Source organism: Epinephelus moara, chromosome 13 (genome assembly GCF_006386435.1).
Source record: "Epinephelus moara isolate mb chromosome 13, YSFRI_EMoa_1.0, whole genome shotgun sequence".
In the NCBI taxonomy this organism is placed as follows: domain Eukaryota; kingdom Metazoa; phylum Chordata; class Actinopteri; order Perciformes; family Serranidae; genus Epinephelus; species Epinephelus moara.
Genome location: NC_065518.1, coordinates 10,964,526 through 10,981,930, shown reverse-complemented (window position 1 = coordinate 10,981,930; position 17,405 = coordinate 10,964,526). Strand labels below are relative to the sequence as shown.

The window sequence follows — 17,405 nt, the reverse complement described above, 5'->3', positions numbered from 1 at the left end:
AGACAGTAAAATGTCAGTCTTATGATAAAAAATGTTAAAACATTGAAAACACGGTCCAAAAATATTAAATGACACCCAGGTGTCACTGAGCTATGGGCCTATGTGACATTAGTATAGAGTATTATTGGCTGTTTGGTTGGATGATGATGAAACTCCTCTGAATATGTCACATAAAACACTTTAAAGTAACACCAGACTGTTTCTGTGGACTAAAATTAACTTTACGTAAGTTAAAATCCTGCTGAAATCATGAGTTTAGTGTGTAAACCATCTCCGTGTTTGTTAGAAGCTCTGTTTTAAAACCAGTGGAAATAGAGCTCTTGAACAATGAAATGACTCTACTGACCTCTAACAGCATATAGGCTCCTCTTTTTTAACTCAGACTCTGGACTCTTGTCCACGGATACTTTTTTCCTCAGTGATCTGACTGGCCAGAGGTCGGGGTGTTGACAGGCTGTGATCTGATACTCTGAAGTTAACCATCTTCATAGTACTGAAAACCCAGAGTTAACCCTGAAGTTACCTCGCTAACTCCAAATCCTACTTCGTAGAACAGCCCTCAGGTCTTTGTTACAGAATTCAAAAATAGTTTTCCTCAGTTGTGGGTAAATAAAACCCTCCTTTTGAGAATCCATCGGTGACACCTTATGCAGCGCGGACCTCAAAGTTCCCTTCTGATATGGATCCTGAGATTAAGACAAAAACCCACAGAGGCTTTTAAGAGTTGTGATTGTTGCTTGTTGTTTGATGGCTGTGGGCCTCAAGCAGCCACTTCATTCATTTTGGACCTTGGAGATAGTGGTGTTAACATCAGAAGCAGACAGACGTTCTGTAAAGGGGAACTTTATTGCATAAATACAGTGTTTTAAGAGTGCAGAATGCTCATCTGTATCTGTTCACACAGGTCTCACATTAGCTTATTGTATGCAAAATCATAGTAAGACTCAATCATGGTTCGGGTTGAAAGGATTAGAAAGCACACAGGAGACACGGGGAGATACTCTGTCCTTTTCTATCAACTCATTTTAAAATCATTTCCATGTAATTAAAGCATGTGTTCATGGGAGCCTCAGCAGTTCTAACAGTGCTTTACGTTGGCAGTGTATGGGGTATAAATCATGAACTGTGCCTAATGCTCTCATGTATACACTCACAAAGGTGTGTTCTTCATGTGTGTATGAGTTCCAGTGCATGTACTGCTTGTGTGTGCATGCATGTTCACAGGTCGTCTGTCTCTCCGTCGAAGGGGATGTTGTCCAGGTCCATGTGGATGTGTGAGTTTTCCTCACTGCAGATCCAGCCGATGGGCGTGCGGTTGAACGAGGGGCGTGAGCGGATGTCGGCCTGCAGGGAGGGCAGAGGCTCCGGGTCCTCGTTGACATCGTTGAAGTCTGGGAGCTCGAAGGTCAATGTCTTGGGCGCCTTGTCGAAGCCACCGAACGGCAGTGCCGTCCTGGGGAGAGAAGAGGAAGAAATATGAAGCTGGGGAGAAACAAGGGATGAGCAGTACAACAACATTTAGCTTCCTGATCTTGTTACAAGGACATATGACATCAACACACTGCATATATGATTTTCTAAAAATGACCACCTGACGAAGACCGACAGACTTGTTTGCTCAAAAAGTTCATTTTCTGTGTTAAACATTGGTTGGTGGTTGCACTGATGACTTACTGAGCAACCCAGTCGCTATATAAAAAGTTGGCATTGTACGTTACTGCAAACCCAGGATATTATACATTTGTACGTTTCAAATCAATGTTTCTAAAGTGACGTAGTTCTGATTACATTCATATAAGCTGACTTTGTCATGGGTACAACAACAACAACAACAATTCTAGCGGCCAATGTGCCACCAGTACCCCAGCCCGTTCTAATTCCACGGTCGACAGAGTCCGAACTTCTGTCACGGCAGTACCAAAAGCAACCTTTGGCGTCTCTTTCTCCGGGCTTTCAACTGCATTGTAAAGACGTCTGCGGCAGTATTTGACGCTGAGACCAATTGTCAAAGTATAAAGAGCAAGGAAGTCCACGCACAGCAGGAGGGAGGGGAGGTGGATTGGTCAAACGCAGACTTTCACCCAGGAGTCCGCTGTTTGTGTCCTGTGTGAAACCAAATGTCAGTGCTATTTGAATGTAATGTTATGTAACTCACATCCACCTGTCACGTACTTATATCACTTAAGTGATGTATTTATGTCATATTACGTGTGACGAGTGTATTTAGGCATAGGCACTCTGGAAGTCAGCGATAGCCGGTAATGACCTTTATTTACAACACAAGCAAAACAGGAACTTGGGCAGATGAAGAGACACAGGTAACAGTTTGTTCCTCAGGCTGGAAGAAGAAGAAACATTTGACAAAGTTTTGTTTAACGCCACAGGACAGCGTCAGATTCAAACGCCACCTGTAACAAAGTATTATTAGGAGCTGAAAAGTCCCTACAATGCGGGGAGGAGGGGAGATGGATGGGTCCAACAAACCCTGGACTTTCACCTGGGGAACCGCTCTTTGCTTCCCGGTGAATGTTAAGCCAAACCATGATGTTTTTTTGTCCATCTAACCATGTGCTTTTGTTGCACAAGGAAATAACCATAAATATGGGGTGTTTACTGACATTGTAAGTTTATTTTAAAAAAGACTCTATGCTTCTAACAAGCAGAAACTGTACATTTCCTGTCGACGTGAAAGCCCATTGACCAAGTGGCGATGTTTGACAAGTTGGGATGAGAATGTGTTGGATTTTGCCACCTGGCCAAAACTGGGTATTTTAAGTCAAGACATGATCTTTTCCTAACCCAGAACCAAGTGGGTTTTGTGCCTAAACATAACCACATCTTAAACACAGTGTCTTAAAAACGTAACATCTCAACATATCTACAAATGTTACATATCCATGGTTTGCAGAAACAAACAATGCCACATTTATTCTGGCAATTTGTTTGATTAATGGCATGTTTTATTGTGATACTTTATAGGCTGACTGGAATTAAACGTTCATGTCATTGTAACTGCGTAACAGGAAACATAGTCAATACAAGTTGATGATGATTTGTGTGCGTGCGAACCTGTTGAAGCTCTTGTAATGAGGCAGCTCTTGGTGTCTCTGAATGGGTCCTGGCATGGAGGACTTCATGGTGGCTGTCAGCTCCTCGTTGCCCCTCATGGCCCGTTCCCATGGTGATACATAGGTGCGCACATACTCCTTCCTCCTCTTCACCTTCTCCTCCTGCTCATCCACCAACTCCTCCACCACTGAGACACACAGTGACAGCGGAGAAAAAGAGGGGAAGTACCAGAGAGATTAAAATGCAAAGTATTAACAGAAAGAAATACTGAAAGTATAAACAAAGTGCACCTTACCTTCCTTTATCTCAGGCTTTGGTGGAACAGGGGGAGGAGACATGAGCAGGTTCTCAAGGTTCTGCTGGAAGACAGAAAAGGAAATATAGTCCGATCAGTACACACATATACACACAACAAACACACGCACACTCCCTTCCTCTTCTTCGTTCTTACCTTGTTCTCGTTGGTCACGATGAACTTCTCGACTCTCTGCTGCCTCATCTTGAACATCTTGGAGCCCTTGTTTGTGAGCAGGGAGAGCTCCTCCAGCATGGTGTCCTTGGGCGTCTTGATCTTGGTGCCCAGGTCGAGCTCAGTGGCCTCGGGGTCTGACTCATCATCTGACAGGAGGAGGGAAGAAGAGGAGGAGGAGGAGGACATAATGAAGGGACTGGATATGGAGGGACAACTACACAGGTTGATTTTAGCGCTGCTCATCGTGGACTATATTGCTGTCATTGTTCATTTTAGTCAAACCATACAGTTTGAAAACGAGGCGCGGCTCCAACTAGAAAACAATGTTTTGATGCATTGGATGTGCTGAATGTGCATATTAAGGCAGTACAGGAGGAGGTGCACATTAATAATCCTCCAGGACTGTAACATGCTCATGTTCTCAGCTGGTTCAGATCCAGGTCGGAATACGTTCTCACCACAAACGATCTGCACCAGAGTTTGTTTGTAACCGGACCAGGACCATGTCTTCAAGAAGGTCTCGGCCTGGCTGTTTTGGTGCACCTGAGTGTGGTTGCTGTGTTCACACCTGCCCAAACAAACCGCACTTAGGGGGCAAACAAACTTGAGTTGAACTGAACCAAACAGGGCAGGTGTGAAAGCACCCTTAGATGAGAATTCCGATACCACACTTGTTTTTGTACAGTAGATATGAAGTTACTACCAGCAGCTATCTTAGCTTAGCATAAAGACTGGAAATAGCTAGCCTGGCTCTGTCCAAAGGTAACAAAATTCACCATGTTACCTTCCCACCAGACAGCCCATTGCCAGCTTTAGTTCCCCATCTATGCTTTTGTGAAAGCCACCAGACTCCACTGAGAAATACAGTGATTCTAGCTCTCTGAACACAGGAGCTGCTGATCTACTGCTGCCTCGTCAGTTAGTCAGTTTGTGCTATTGTGTGACTTTGGTGATCACGCATGAACCCTTTTGAATGCCAGAGACCACAATAACACGGACAAACTATTTGATAGAGGCAGTGATAAGACAAGCAGCTCCAATGTTAAATTACTGTTTTTCTCAATGGAGTCTGGCTTTGAAGAGAACGGAGGAGCCTATCCCAGCTGACATTGGGCGAGAGGCAGGGTACACCCTGGACAGGTCATCAGGGCTGACACATAGAGACAGACAACCTTTCACACTTACATTCACACCTACAGACAATTTAGAGTCACCAATTAACCTGCATGTCTTTGGACTGTGGGAGGAAGCTGGAGTACCTGGAGAAAACCCTCACTGACACAGGGAGAACATGCAAACCTGGGTTCGAACCGGGAGCCCTCTTGTTGTGAGGCGACAGTGCTAACCACTGCACCATGCTGCCCTTGTTAACACTAAAACATTTTCTATATTTTCTATGAACTAATGCACATACTTGAATGGAAGAAATCTGGCTAATGTGTCCCATGATGATTTATCCCTGCGCAGACAAACAGTATTTAAGCTTTTTTTGTGGTTGGTATTAAAACCTTGGCGGACGTGCCATACACTCTCTTATCAGCTGAACCCATTTGGTAAATTAAAAGGTGGGTTTACCTTCCACTATATATCTGATATTAAATGGGGACTGTATAAGACAGTAAAGGGCGTGTTTATATCCTCTGGCTCCTGTACTAACCTTGTTGTAATGAATTAGAGTTGAAACCTGTTGTATGGTGTAAGAGGATGTGTGTGTGTGAAACCAGGGGGAGTCGTAGGGGTTACTAGGCCAAAGCAATATGGAAGAAAGGAGCACTGGGGAATGTCACGGCAGGTTTTCTGGTGGAACTGTTTATGGAGGGAAATCCTTATAACACGCTGCCTCTCTCAGTCTCTCTCCACTCCTCTCCTCTCTTCCAGTGATGGAGAGATCTGATGGATTTTACTGCTCCACAGAGCTCCTCATAAAACACTCTTCTCATCCACCACATACACTCTGATATCACTCATAACACCTGGAGTCCAGCCATAAACCAACACACACACTCGCACGAACACATCTATAAAGCGGGGAGTTGGCATTGCAATGCTGCGGAGAGCTGTTAGCAGTACCTCGTAAATCAGGCTTGTGCAAGTGGGTGTGTGTGTGTGTGTGAGAGAGGGAGAGAGAAAGAGAGAGAGAGAGAGAATAATTGAGGCTGCTGAGCAGAGAGAACTCTCCCATGGGGATATTGATTAGAGTGTTAATTCAGAAGAATGTGAAACTGGAGCTGGCTGCTGACTGAGAGGAAACTGGACAGACTGACAGAGGCAGGAGGTGGACAGACGGACAACATGCAGGCATGGGACAAATGTCAGAGCGACACAGTGGCAGGGATGATGGACAGATGAGTGGGCATTAACTGGAGCAAAATAAGGGATAAGCAGGGTAAGCTCCTGACTGACTGACTGACTGACTGAAAACAAACTGGTGGAAAGATACAGATGTGGCTGCAGATGTGACAGCAGAAGGAGCGGTAGCGAAAACAGCAAAGGACACAAATGGGGAAAGACATCAACAGATTGTTGAATGACAGCTATGAGCATGTGCACAGACACTCAGAGCACGTTCAGACTGCAGAGGGCATGCTCAGAGATTAGCAGAGAATACAGTGTAGTGTGGTTGGTGATATATTATATATATTATGCAACAAGTGAATGTCAGTTCTGCTACCGATAGAAAACAAACACATTAAAACAAAGAGCGGATTGCAGCCGCTGATAGCACCATGAATTGTGTATCACTTGAACTGCTGTCTGCTGTTAAGGTCAGATTAAAAAAAATATTGCACTAATGATACCAGGCCTACAGCACAAATACAGCCATAATGTTTTATGCTGAGTGCAATTTGGCCATCTGTGCGTCTGATTGTAGTTATCCAAGTGGCAAAGTTTAAATGGCCAAGGACACAATAGGCACAACAATGGTAGAGAGAATATATATATCCATATATATATATCCACAGAAAGGGCCAAAACAACCACGAGACACAAAATGACCACAAACAGACACAAGACGGCTACAAAGAGATGCAAAACAGCTGAAAAGAGACACAAAGAGACTCATGAGGTGGCAAAACAACCACAAAGAGACACAAATGACTACATGGAGATTCAAAATGACTACAAAGGGATACAAAATGACCACAAGACACAAAACGACTTCAAAGAGACACAAACAGACTCATGATGACTAAGAAAGGGGCAAAGAAACCACAAAGAGACACAAAATGACCACAAGAACACAAGACAACTACAGAGAGACGCAAGACAGCTGCAAAGAGACACAAAGAGACTCACAAGGGGGCAAAACAACCACAGTGAGACACAAAACGACTACAAAGAGACAAAAAATGACCACAATGAGACACCAAACAGCTGCAAAGACACACAAAGAGACTCACAACTACAAAAAGGGGCAAAACAACCACAAAGAGACACAAAATAACGACAAGGAGGTTTGAAATTACTACGAAGAGACACACAATGACCACAAGAAGACACAAAATGACTACAAAAAGATGCAAAAGTGCTGAAAAGACACACAAAGAGACTCAGGAGGGGGCATAGCAACCACTAAGAGACAAAAAATGACCACAGTGAAACACAAAACAACTGCAAAGAGACACAAAGAGACTCGTGGTAACTCAAAGAGGCAAAACAATCACAAAGAGACACAAAATAACTACAAAGAGATACAAAAGGCTCATGATGACAACGAAAAGGGGGAAAACGACCACAAAGAGACACAAAATAAGAGAAGAAGAAGAAGACACAAGACAACTACAAAGAGACACAAAACCTCAGAAAGACGTGATGGCAACAAAGAGACGCCAAACAACAAAAAGAGGCTAAAAACTATTGTGTCTAAAAACCGAGTGTGTTTTGCTCCCATGAAGGAGAAGTGGTGGGGCCTTGTGCATGTCTGTGCCCAGGGGCCCACTGTGCCATGATCTGCCCCAGGTCCTGACGGACAAGGCAAGAGTCATTCCTCCAAACTTCATTGCAATCCATCCAATAGATGTTGCAACATTTCACTGAAAAGCATTATTATTTTTATATATCAGCCTCAAGGTGGCACCAGAGAAACTGGAATTCTTTCTCCAGGCAACATGAATGTCTCTACAAAATAGTTGTAGTTAGTAAAGTTGCCAGCCCAGTCACCAGAAGAGAAAATTGGCACGGTGCGTTTATGAATACCACAGATTCATCACATTTGTCTCATGAGAATCATATCAGTGTTTCTAAAGTGATGTCGTTTATGAGCTTTGTCATCAGGAGGTGGAGTGGGTGGTGGATGGTGGACCAACAAACATAAAGCCAGCCTCAGGCGTCCCTCTCCCCAGCAACGCTTTATAGCTCCTCCTGGGGGACCCTGAGGTGTTCCCAGGCCAGATGAGTAATCCCTCCAGCGTGTTCTGGGTCTGCTCTGGGGCCTCCTACCAGTGGGACCTGCCCAGAACTCCTCCAACAGGAGGCGCCCAAGAGGCATCCTGATCAGATGCCAGATGCCCGAACCACCTCAACTGACCCTTTTCAACATGAAAGAGCGGCTCTACTCCGAGCTCCCTCCGGATGTCCAAGCTCCTTACCCTATCTCTAAGGCTGAACCTAGCCACCCCACGGAGGAAACTCATTTCGGCCACTTGTATCTGCAGTCTCATTCTTTCGGCCACTACCCAGAGCTCATGACCATAGGTGAGGGCTGGAACGTAGATGGACCAGTAAAAGCTTCACCTTCCGGCTCAGCTCCCTCGTCAACACGACGGCCCAGCACAGCACCCGCATCACTGCAGACACTAATCCATCATACGCTCTATTTTACCCTCACTCAGGAACAAAACCCCGAGATACTTGAACTTCTTCGCTTGAAGCAGTAATTCCCTCCCAACCTTAAGGAGGTGATCCATGATGATGAAGCCAACAGAACCACATCATCTGCAAAAAGCAGATGCAGTTCTGAGGTCCCCAAACTGGACCCCTTCCTCCCCACGTTTTTACAGGTTGCACTGATTCCACTTCAGTCATCTCAAACAGATAGTGTGGGAGCAGAATCACCGTCTGGTATTTTGTGTTGCCTCCAATGTTGACAGATTTGTGGCTTCTCTGCCATCTGATAATGACCCACAACCCTCCAGGAGATGCCACATGCATGTTAGATATTGTGTTACTGCTTGGAACCAATGTTTGTGTGTGCGTGTGTGTGTGTGTGTGTGTGTGTGTGTGTGTGTTCTTATCTAATTGTAGTATCACAAGACCACATTCAGCGATTTACACCCAGGCAGTTCATTTTACACAGGGATTGTGCAGATAGCAGACACCACAGAGCCAAACTTGCAATTGGATTTGACATTTACTGAGCTGGATAATCAGATCACACGGAAGACAGAGGCAAGTCTTTGTGGAATGAGGATGAGGATAACCAGCAAAATGTTTCCCGTTAACATGTCATGTGTGAATATGATGATGTGATTGGTACGTTGTTTGTGTGTGTTTTACCATTCTGGCTGACGTTGGACAGGTCAATGATGATCTTATTGGCCTTCTTCCTCTTGTTAGAAGGGGCATCAGTGTTGAGAGGCATGGCTAAAGGACAGAACAAGAAATGATGACCTCATAATCATAACTGTAATCATAACATACCAGTCTTTAGAAAAAGCATGACAGCTGCTTTACACATGTACAGTACAAAGGACAAATTAAGTACTAACAAGGTCAAAATTGAACTTTCACACTCAAGAGAAAAAGAAAAGTTTCAGTAAAAGTTTGATTTGTTTAGATTTTAAGATTTAAAGCTGCACTAATCAGTATTTTTAGCTATAGAGACCAAAACCGTTTCTGTACCAGGTTGTAAACATATTTCCTCCTGCTGTATTGGATTGACTTGCCCTTTGAGCCAGCCCCTAGTGGCCATTCAAGGAACTGCAGTTTTTGGCAATTATGCATTGGCTTTATTTTTCAGCACATTGTACTCTGCCTGCTCTCCTCCAAACAGCAGACAATGTTAGCAACTAGCTCATACTGCAGTGGATCATTTAGTCGCTAAAGAGACAGATATTTCCTTCAGGAGTTGGTGGAGACCAAAAACTGAGCTAAAAGGAGAGAGGGTTTTGGATTTACATTCGTCACGTTGACCAGTAACATGACTCCATATGAATGTTCAACACATTCTCACTCCGACCTCGTCACATATTGACATTTGGTCATGGACTTTCCACATCCACATACGACGTGCAAGGTACCCTGGGTGTGTTGGTTGTTAACGTTCTGGGTCAAGTTCTGCCTGTTACATGTCTTCTTTCAAAATACACTTCTGTTTTCACAGGAAATTTAACTTTACATACAGTCTCTTTCAAAATAAACACATTACTTCGGTACAACACTGCGAATTGACGTTTTTTTCCTTCAACAACAAAAACGTGGTTGGGTTTAGGAAAAAAGAACAGGGTTTGGCTTTAGAATCTTAAGGGACATGAACCACTCTCTTGGGTGAAGGTTGATGTTTGTTGGACCTATCCGCCACCCCTCCTCCTCGCCCTCGTTGGACTTTCGCCGCTTTAACTTTTGTCCTTGTCCCGCCGCGTTTCCCCCTGACGCCTCCAGGCACTGTTAAATTATAACGTCAACCAACCATATATTATGCCGATGTTAAAGGATGCCTTTTTCCATTGGTTTCTTACGCCCCAAGTCACTGCCCAAGCGTCAGATTTCGACAACTTCAGAGTGAGGCCACGTTCGGAAAAAACTTTTAATCTTTAATCTTAATCTTTAATGTTTACATACAGTCTCGTTCAGAATAAACGCACTATGTCAGTACAACACTGCGAATTCACTTTTTTTTTTCCTTCGACAACAAAAACACATGGTTAGGTTTAGGAAAAAAGAACAGGGTTTGGCTTTAGAATCTTACAGGACACAAATACCTCTATCTCAGGTAAAAGTCAGTGTTTGTTGGACCCATCCACCACCCCTCCCGCCTGCCCCAGTAGGACTTCCGTCACCTTAATTTTCATCCTTGTCTGTTTCCCTCTGACGCTACCAGGCACCATTAAATTATGATGGCAACTGGCCGCGTATCATGCTGACGTTAAAGGACGCCTTTTTTTGTTGGTGTCTGATGCCACAAGTCACTGCTAAAGCGCCAGATTTAGACGACTTCGGATTGAGACAGGGCTCGCAATAAATACACCACTTTAAGTCACAGTTTCTGTGTGAAACGCCAAGTAGGCGGGGCTAACTCATGAAATGTCTCTAACACTCACTCATCATTATCAAAACTTTTCTTTTTCTTTTTATATTTAATTTGTATTTAATGGTATTATTTAGTTTTAATTTTCTGTAAAGCATTTGGTCAACGTTTTAAAAAAATATGCTCTCTCATAATAAATTGACCTGACTTGATTTGTAGTCAGTAAATGGATCTTATTCTGAAAGAGAGACAACATAAAGAATCATTCCCCAAATGCTTAAATGTATTTGGTCTCTCAGGAGTCTAGCAGAGATCATGCCAGATTTAGCAGCAGTGAAATGTGATACAACAAAAGTGTTTAACTTTTCCATAAATATTTCCCCAGAGCATCCAAACTGATTTCCAAGATATGTTTCAGTGTGATGAGGTCGCACATCACGTCCTGAATTCTAGCAAGCTCCAGCAGGAACCTCACTGGGTTCCCTAATTAACTTAAGCACACTTTAAACATTGTGTATAGCACCCCCCTCCCGCCTGCATGCCCTTGAGGACACTAATTCCCGGTGGCAGCTCGTGTGTCTCTTGACTAACCACTCAGATGGGGGCCAGCAGTATGTCGCTGTCTATTGCACAGGTCGAAAGCAATTATGTAAGGCTGGAGGTGAGTCCCAGTACAAGAGAGAAAGCTGCGGGGCCCGTCTGCAGGGAGACAGTTAATGTAATTGCTTTTCATCCGCTGTAATTGAAGCTCATTTCCTTGCGAGGGATTCAGTCCTGTGCAAGCTATTTTTATGAACCCATGTTCTATAGTGCCGCAGTGAGTGGGACTGTGCGTACATATAAACGCACTGGCACACACGCAGATTTGCACTTTAAACAGCTTTTCCCTTGTGATTAATGCGAGTCAGTGGCCGTGGATTAAAAAGTGGAGATTACAGGTGTTTTTGGATGTGCTGGGAAAACAGCAAGATGGAGGCTGTACAGATGGCGACAACAGGAGTGGCGCGTGGGCCTGGGTCCTGTTACCGCCCCTGTGAGTGAAGAGGCGCTCCTGTCCCCCCGACGGCCTGTTTTAGCTCCTGATAAATCTCGAGGGGACAGCTGGGCAGGAAGGGCATCAGTAAGCACATTCCCAAATACACACATACATCCATACCCGCAGACTAAAAACTCCACTGCAGAGGGCCACATTCCTCACCTGTCACAGTGTGAGGTGCAGAAAAAGCTGCTGGGAGAAAAGAAAAGTCATCCACCAGCTGGCTGCCGTGATTCAGATTTCAATAATTTACATTTACTTGACGCGAGAAATTGTAATTCCGCAATATCCATGTTTAATTGTGTATGATAAAAAGCCTTTCTTGAGCAAGTTTGACTTTTAACAAAGCAAACAGTCAAATATATAACATGCAGTTGAGCATCTGCTTCTGATTCCCTCATTCATTAATTCATCCAGTTACAGAGGCCTCCACAGACCACAGATAGAGGCTTTTCCTGCAGCTGAAATCTGCTGACCACAGGAATTTAATTAAACTGTAACTGTCTCCTTGTACTTAAAGAGGACCCAGATTTATTTGACAACTCAGTGGCCATCAGTGCCAGATAATCCCTAAACACTCAAGGCACGTGCGAGAGAGATTTCTTCATCAAAGCCCTCACACATTATCACTTCTCTAATGTCTTACCTAAAGACCCGGGTATCCACGGGAAGACACAAGTCCCAGAAGGTCCCAGAGAAGGTGTGGCTCAGAGGAAGAGGAATATAGATTCCCAGGTAGTTTTGTGTCCCACAGCTTGTATTGTACTGCCTGCCCTCCTCTTCGCCCTGGAGAGAGTGAAACCCTATCAGCAGGGCTGCTCCAGTGCTGTGGACCTGGCTTCAGGGGTGGGAGGGGAGGGTGGGGGTGAAGTGAGTGGGGGGTAAAGAGGGAGGTGGGTGTGGTGTTTCGAGTTCAGAGGTTGGTAAGATCAGTGATAATAATAAACTGAGAGGCTCTTTTTTATCTACCACCTTTATCTGTTAGAAAAATACAGAAAGGTCAGTGTGACAATTTAAACAAGGTATTTGTATTGGTGATTCAATAAAGATATACAGAGTATTGATAAACAGACACAGAATAAAAAAAAAAGACAATCCCACCCACCTGTCGACCCAGGAACAGAGGTGCCAGACCAGTCTAAGGAAATCTGATAGAGAGGAAACAAAGGTCCATGTTTGGAGCCCGGTCTCAATCCGAAATCCGGCGCTTGGGCAGCGACTTGCAGCGTCGGAAACAAAAAAAGCACATTCTCACTCCGACCTCATCACAAATTGACATTTTGGTCAAAGACTTTCAACGTCTACATATCAATGTTAAAGGTACCCTGGGTGCGTTGGTTGTTGATGTTCTTGGACACCGTGTCACGTTCTGCCTGTTACATGCATTGTCTTCTTTCAAGATACACTTCTGTTACAGTCTCGTTCAAAATAAACACACTACGTCGGTACAACCCCATGAATTGATGTTTTTTTTCCTCCAACAACAAACACAGGTTTAGGAAAAAGAATAGGCTTTGGTCTTAGAATCTTACAGGACGTGAACACTCTCAGGTGAAGGTCAGTGTTTGTTGGATCCATCCACCACCCATCCCGCCCGCCCCTCGTGGACTTTCGCCGATAAACTATAACGGCAACTGGCCGCATATCATGCTTTTTTTCATTGGTTTCTGACAATGGAAGTCACTGCCCAAGCGCCGGATTTTGATGACTGGGTCACCAACTTCCATTTGAGAGAGCTGTGTTTGGGTCCTGTAAAATTCTAAAGCCAAACCCTCTTCTTTTTCCCTAAACCTAACCATGTGTTTTTGTTGTTGAAGAGAGAAAAAATGTAATTCATGGTGCTGTACTGACGTAGTGCTTTCATTTTTTCAAGCCCAGTTGCACTCCGAAGTCGTCGAAAGCTTGGGCAGTGACTAGTGGCATCAGAAACCAACAAAAAAGTGCTTCCTTTAATGTCTGCATAATACGCAGCCAGTTGCCGTTATAGTTTAACAGGGCCTGGTGGCATCAGGGGGAAACGCGATGGCACAAGGACGAAAGTTAAGGCAGCAAAATTCAGACGGGGGCCGATGGGTCCAACGAAAATTGACTTCCACCCGAGAGAGCGTGTTTTTGTTGTTGAAGGGAAAAAAATGTCACAGACGTTGTACCGACATAGTGCGTTTAATTTTTGCTCAAAACTACCACCTGGTCAAACAAAAGGCGAACTTCAATAAAGCTGATTAAAAAAAAAAGAACATGACACCATGGAGACTGGGATGAACATGGGAATGAATGCAGACGAACTGACCAGGACCAAAGGGAAATACACAGGTGTAGATACACAGAGAAAACTAATCACAAGAACAAGACACAGCTGGGGTAGGAGGACATGGGCAAAAGAAGGGAAATGGGGATTGGCTAACAACAAGGGTGTGGAGGGGAACACTAGGGTGGAGCAAACAAGACTAATACAGAACAGATGTGAAGAGAATACTGTTGGAACAGGGAAGGACTAACGAGACAGGTGTGACCGAAAACACACAAAGACAGGAAGTAAAACCAGACATGACACACGAGGGACAATCTACAAAATAAAACAGGAAACAGATTAAACATGAATGAATAACACAATTTACATACATACATATATATACAGTAAATTTGTTTAAAATGGTTGTGATTAGACGGCCACACTGTTACGTCCATTGCATGGCTAAAGACTAATATTTCTCAACACCCATTTTCTCAGACTTATTTATGCCATTTATGTAGCCTATATCTACATGAAAATAACATAACTGTCTCTTCATTTGAAGCTTGTGGTGTTTGTGAGGGCCAAAAGTCTTAATCCAAGCTGACTTTGGTCGCACATGGCAGAATTATCCTTGACGGCTGTTTGCCAGAAACTCATGCAACGTGGTGTAAGGACTGACATTGTCCACAAAAATAGAAAGTTGTGTTGGATGACTGTATAAAGCATAGGACTTTCACCAAGGAGACTGGGAGTCGAGTTTGTAGGATAACATTAGCTTATTATTAGGTCATATTAAAGGTCCAATGTGTAGGATTTAGGGGGATATACTGGCAGCAGAAATGGGATATAATATAATAACTAGGTTTTCTTTAGTGTGTAACCACCAGAAGATAAGAATCATTGTGTTTTGTTACCTTAAAATTTGTTTTTAATTACCAAACACTGGCTCTAGATATTTCTTCTTCGTGTCTCACTAGAGCTACGTATCGGGTAGTGACAGCAACACTGCCCCCATGGTACGTATCGGGTAGTGACAGCAACACTGCCCCCATGGTTCCCAGTGGTACTGCTCCGTTTGGCCAGTATCCGTAAGCTTTATGGAAACGTGCAGAAATACGGATGAAATGAACGCAGAGCACGGACAGAAGGCTCCGTCTGTATCCGTATTTAACGTTGCGCATAAATAAGCCTTTAATCTTACTGTCCTCACTGTTCCTTTAAAGTCGTATTTCGACGTTGCTGGGAGGTTCCAGTTGATAGCCAGGTAACTATTTGTAAACCTTAACGTTACTGTATGTCTCGATTGGATGTTTAAACTATGGTCATTTACAGTCTCAATGTTCTTTCTACTGAACTACACCCGCCAGCAGTGTCATTGCACTGAAGTAAGTGTGCAACTCATGGACAAGAGGCTCATGCTCATGACAACTTGAGGTGTAAACATACCCTTAAACTTCAATTAAAGTCCCAATCAAACGCCCAGTTCCTTTTACTAGCCCGGTGTGGCTACACATTTTGACAAATAAAGGCCTGTCTCAATTGGAAGCCTGGTCTGGTTCCCATTTAGTTCATTTTTATCGGTGGATGTATAAAACCAGGTTGTTGCCAACCCACTTGAGCTAACATTGGTTAGCTGTTTAGACTGTACATACGGATGAATCTGCTTTCACGTCTGGAACCTTCCGTCTCCAGCATGAGGTGCGCCCTTGTTAAGGATTTTGCTCGGACACAGAAGTTACTCTGTTATCCTGAAGCCTCCTTAAGAAATCTGATCCTTTCTTTGACGGTTCGACGGCGGGAACCTCTTGCAACAACCCCAGTAGGATCTGAACCCTGGACCTTCCTCATGGAAGATGAGTGCTCTAACCACTACACTAGGGAGGCCCTATATTGTACATACAGATATAAATGTTTAAACTTTTGTCAATATGGAGATGCTACACATTGTTAGCTTGGTTGATTTCGTTATACTCCCCTAATCCCAAATGGATCCCTTACAGACTCCTTGACTGTAAGGGACTGAATCAACAAGTCTGTAAGGGATCTATTTGGGATTGGGGGACTGAGACGATGAGCACCAAAGAAGACTGTAAGTCATTCAGATTTACCTGCATGACGAAACAAGTGTGGAATTTTTCTAAAGCTGTCATAAAGTCAGAATATGTGTCCACTCCTCGATTACCTGGTAAGTTATTCATATTCCTTTGGTCTGGAAGGGTCCAGCGATCAAAAGACGTGTTTTTTTACAAAAATTAACCGAGCTTATGAATATTGTTTCAACAGGATAAAGTGGTGTTGGATTGGTAAGCACGGTGCTGTTATCCTCGGGTGCTGTGAAACAAATCTTTGCTGAGTAAGTAGTCTTTGCTAAAAGTAACTAAAGGCCTGTCTCATATAGACGCCTGTCTCAAATATAAGCCTGTGGAGTTTGGTGATTTAAGCAAATAGCTAGCTCAATGGTGCTAGGTGAGCTAGCAGCAGATGCACACTTCCTTCTGCGCAGACAGAAAATAGTTCCCACATGAAACTGCTCACAACAAGGTCTGTGGATTATCTTGAGTAACATGATTTCCAGAAAGTGACATTGCTGTTGAGTTTTTCCAACTTTTTTGGTGCTTTACACACCATAAGCTGGTTGCCATCTTGTTCCATTGTAGTAGAGAGAAGGCAGACATCTCTAGAGCCGATATCTCCGACACTCAGCAACTCACACCAAACAATCTAGATTGATAAGTAGGACTACAGGTAAGAGGACAAATATCTGGTTTTCGATTTTGGATGAACTATCCCTTTTTAAAATGCACACGTCACATTTTCCTTTTCAGAATATCCATGGTTGTTTGAATAAAAACACTTCATCACCTTTTGTCTTCAGCCTAGACTTTGGAACAGGCAGGAGAGTTGTGTATCGGTGTTATAGAGAGCATATCACATCTTATGATGATCTTATTGAATTCCTCCAGCTTGTAAACACCAGAACAATCTCTCCCACCCCTTCCAATCTCAGGGGAACAGAGGCCTTTGATAACATGACAAACATCACAAGAGAATAGAAAACATCTTTCCAGCAGTTACGTTCTTCCCCTGCCACTCGGTTTTACCCGCCTCGGGGCATTTATGCTTTTGTTGATGTGTTTTCCTCCCCCTCTCAAAGTCTCTTTATACATCCTCCTGCAACTGCGAAACCTTTGCAACTTCACGCCTCGTTTGTGCCTGGCAGCAGTTACACCTGTATCATCATGTCAGTCACAGTTCCTCGTCAGTCCTCTGCTTTTCAGATTCAACCAGCAGCTTTTGTAAGTCAGTGTCGGTTTGTCGGCTGTTGTGCAACTGTGGCAAAAAAAGCTGTGAAGGCTCTATATTTCTCTGCTGTGCTACCTTGAGTATCTGGTCAGGTTGTAAACAA

The 17,405-nt window shown here is 43.8% G+C and overlaps 1 protein-coding gene across 2 annotated transcripts; it reads right to left on the bottom strand.

Moving 5' to 3' along the window:
• Positions 1–827: 827 nt before the first annotated feature.
• On the bottom strand, positions 828–12,594 carry myoz1b (myozenin 1b). Of its 2 annotated transcripts, none has more exons than XM_050060165.1 (6): positions 12,410–12,594; positions 9,038–9,124; positions 3,521–3,687; positions 3,365–3,425; positions 3,070–3,256; positions 828–1,453 (listed from the first exon to the last, which is right to left on the bottom strand). In XM_050060165.1, the coding sequence occupies exons 2-6, from the start codon at positions 9,120–9,122 to the stop codon at positions 1,219–1,221; spliced, it is 735 nt and encodes a 244-aa protein (XP_049916122.1). In that variant the 5' UTR covers positions 9,123–9,124; positions 12,410–12,594; the 3' UTR covers positions 828–1,218. The 2 variants fall into 2 exon arrangements, with proteins under 2 accessions (XP_049916122.1, XP_049916121.1); XM_050060164.1 differs by having other exon boundaries at positions 3,365–3,428; positions 12,410–12,593.
• Between the last annotated feature and the right edge of the window lie 4,811 nt (positions 12,595–17,405).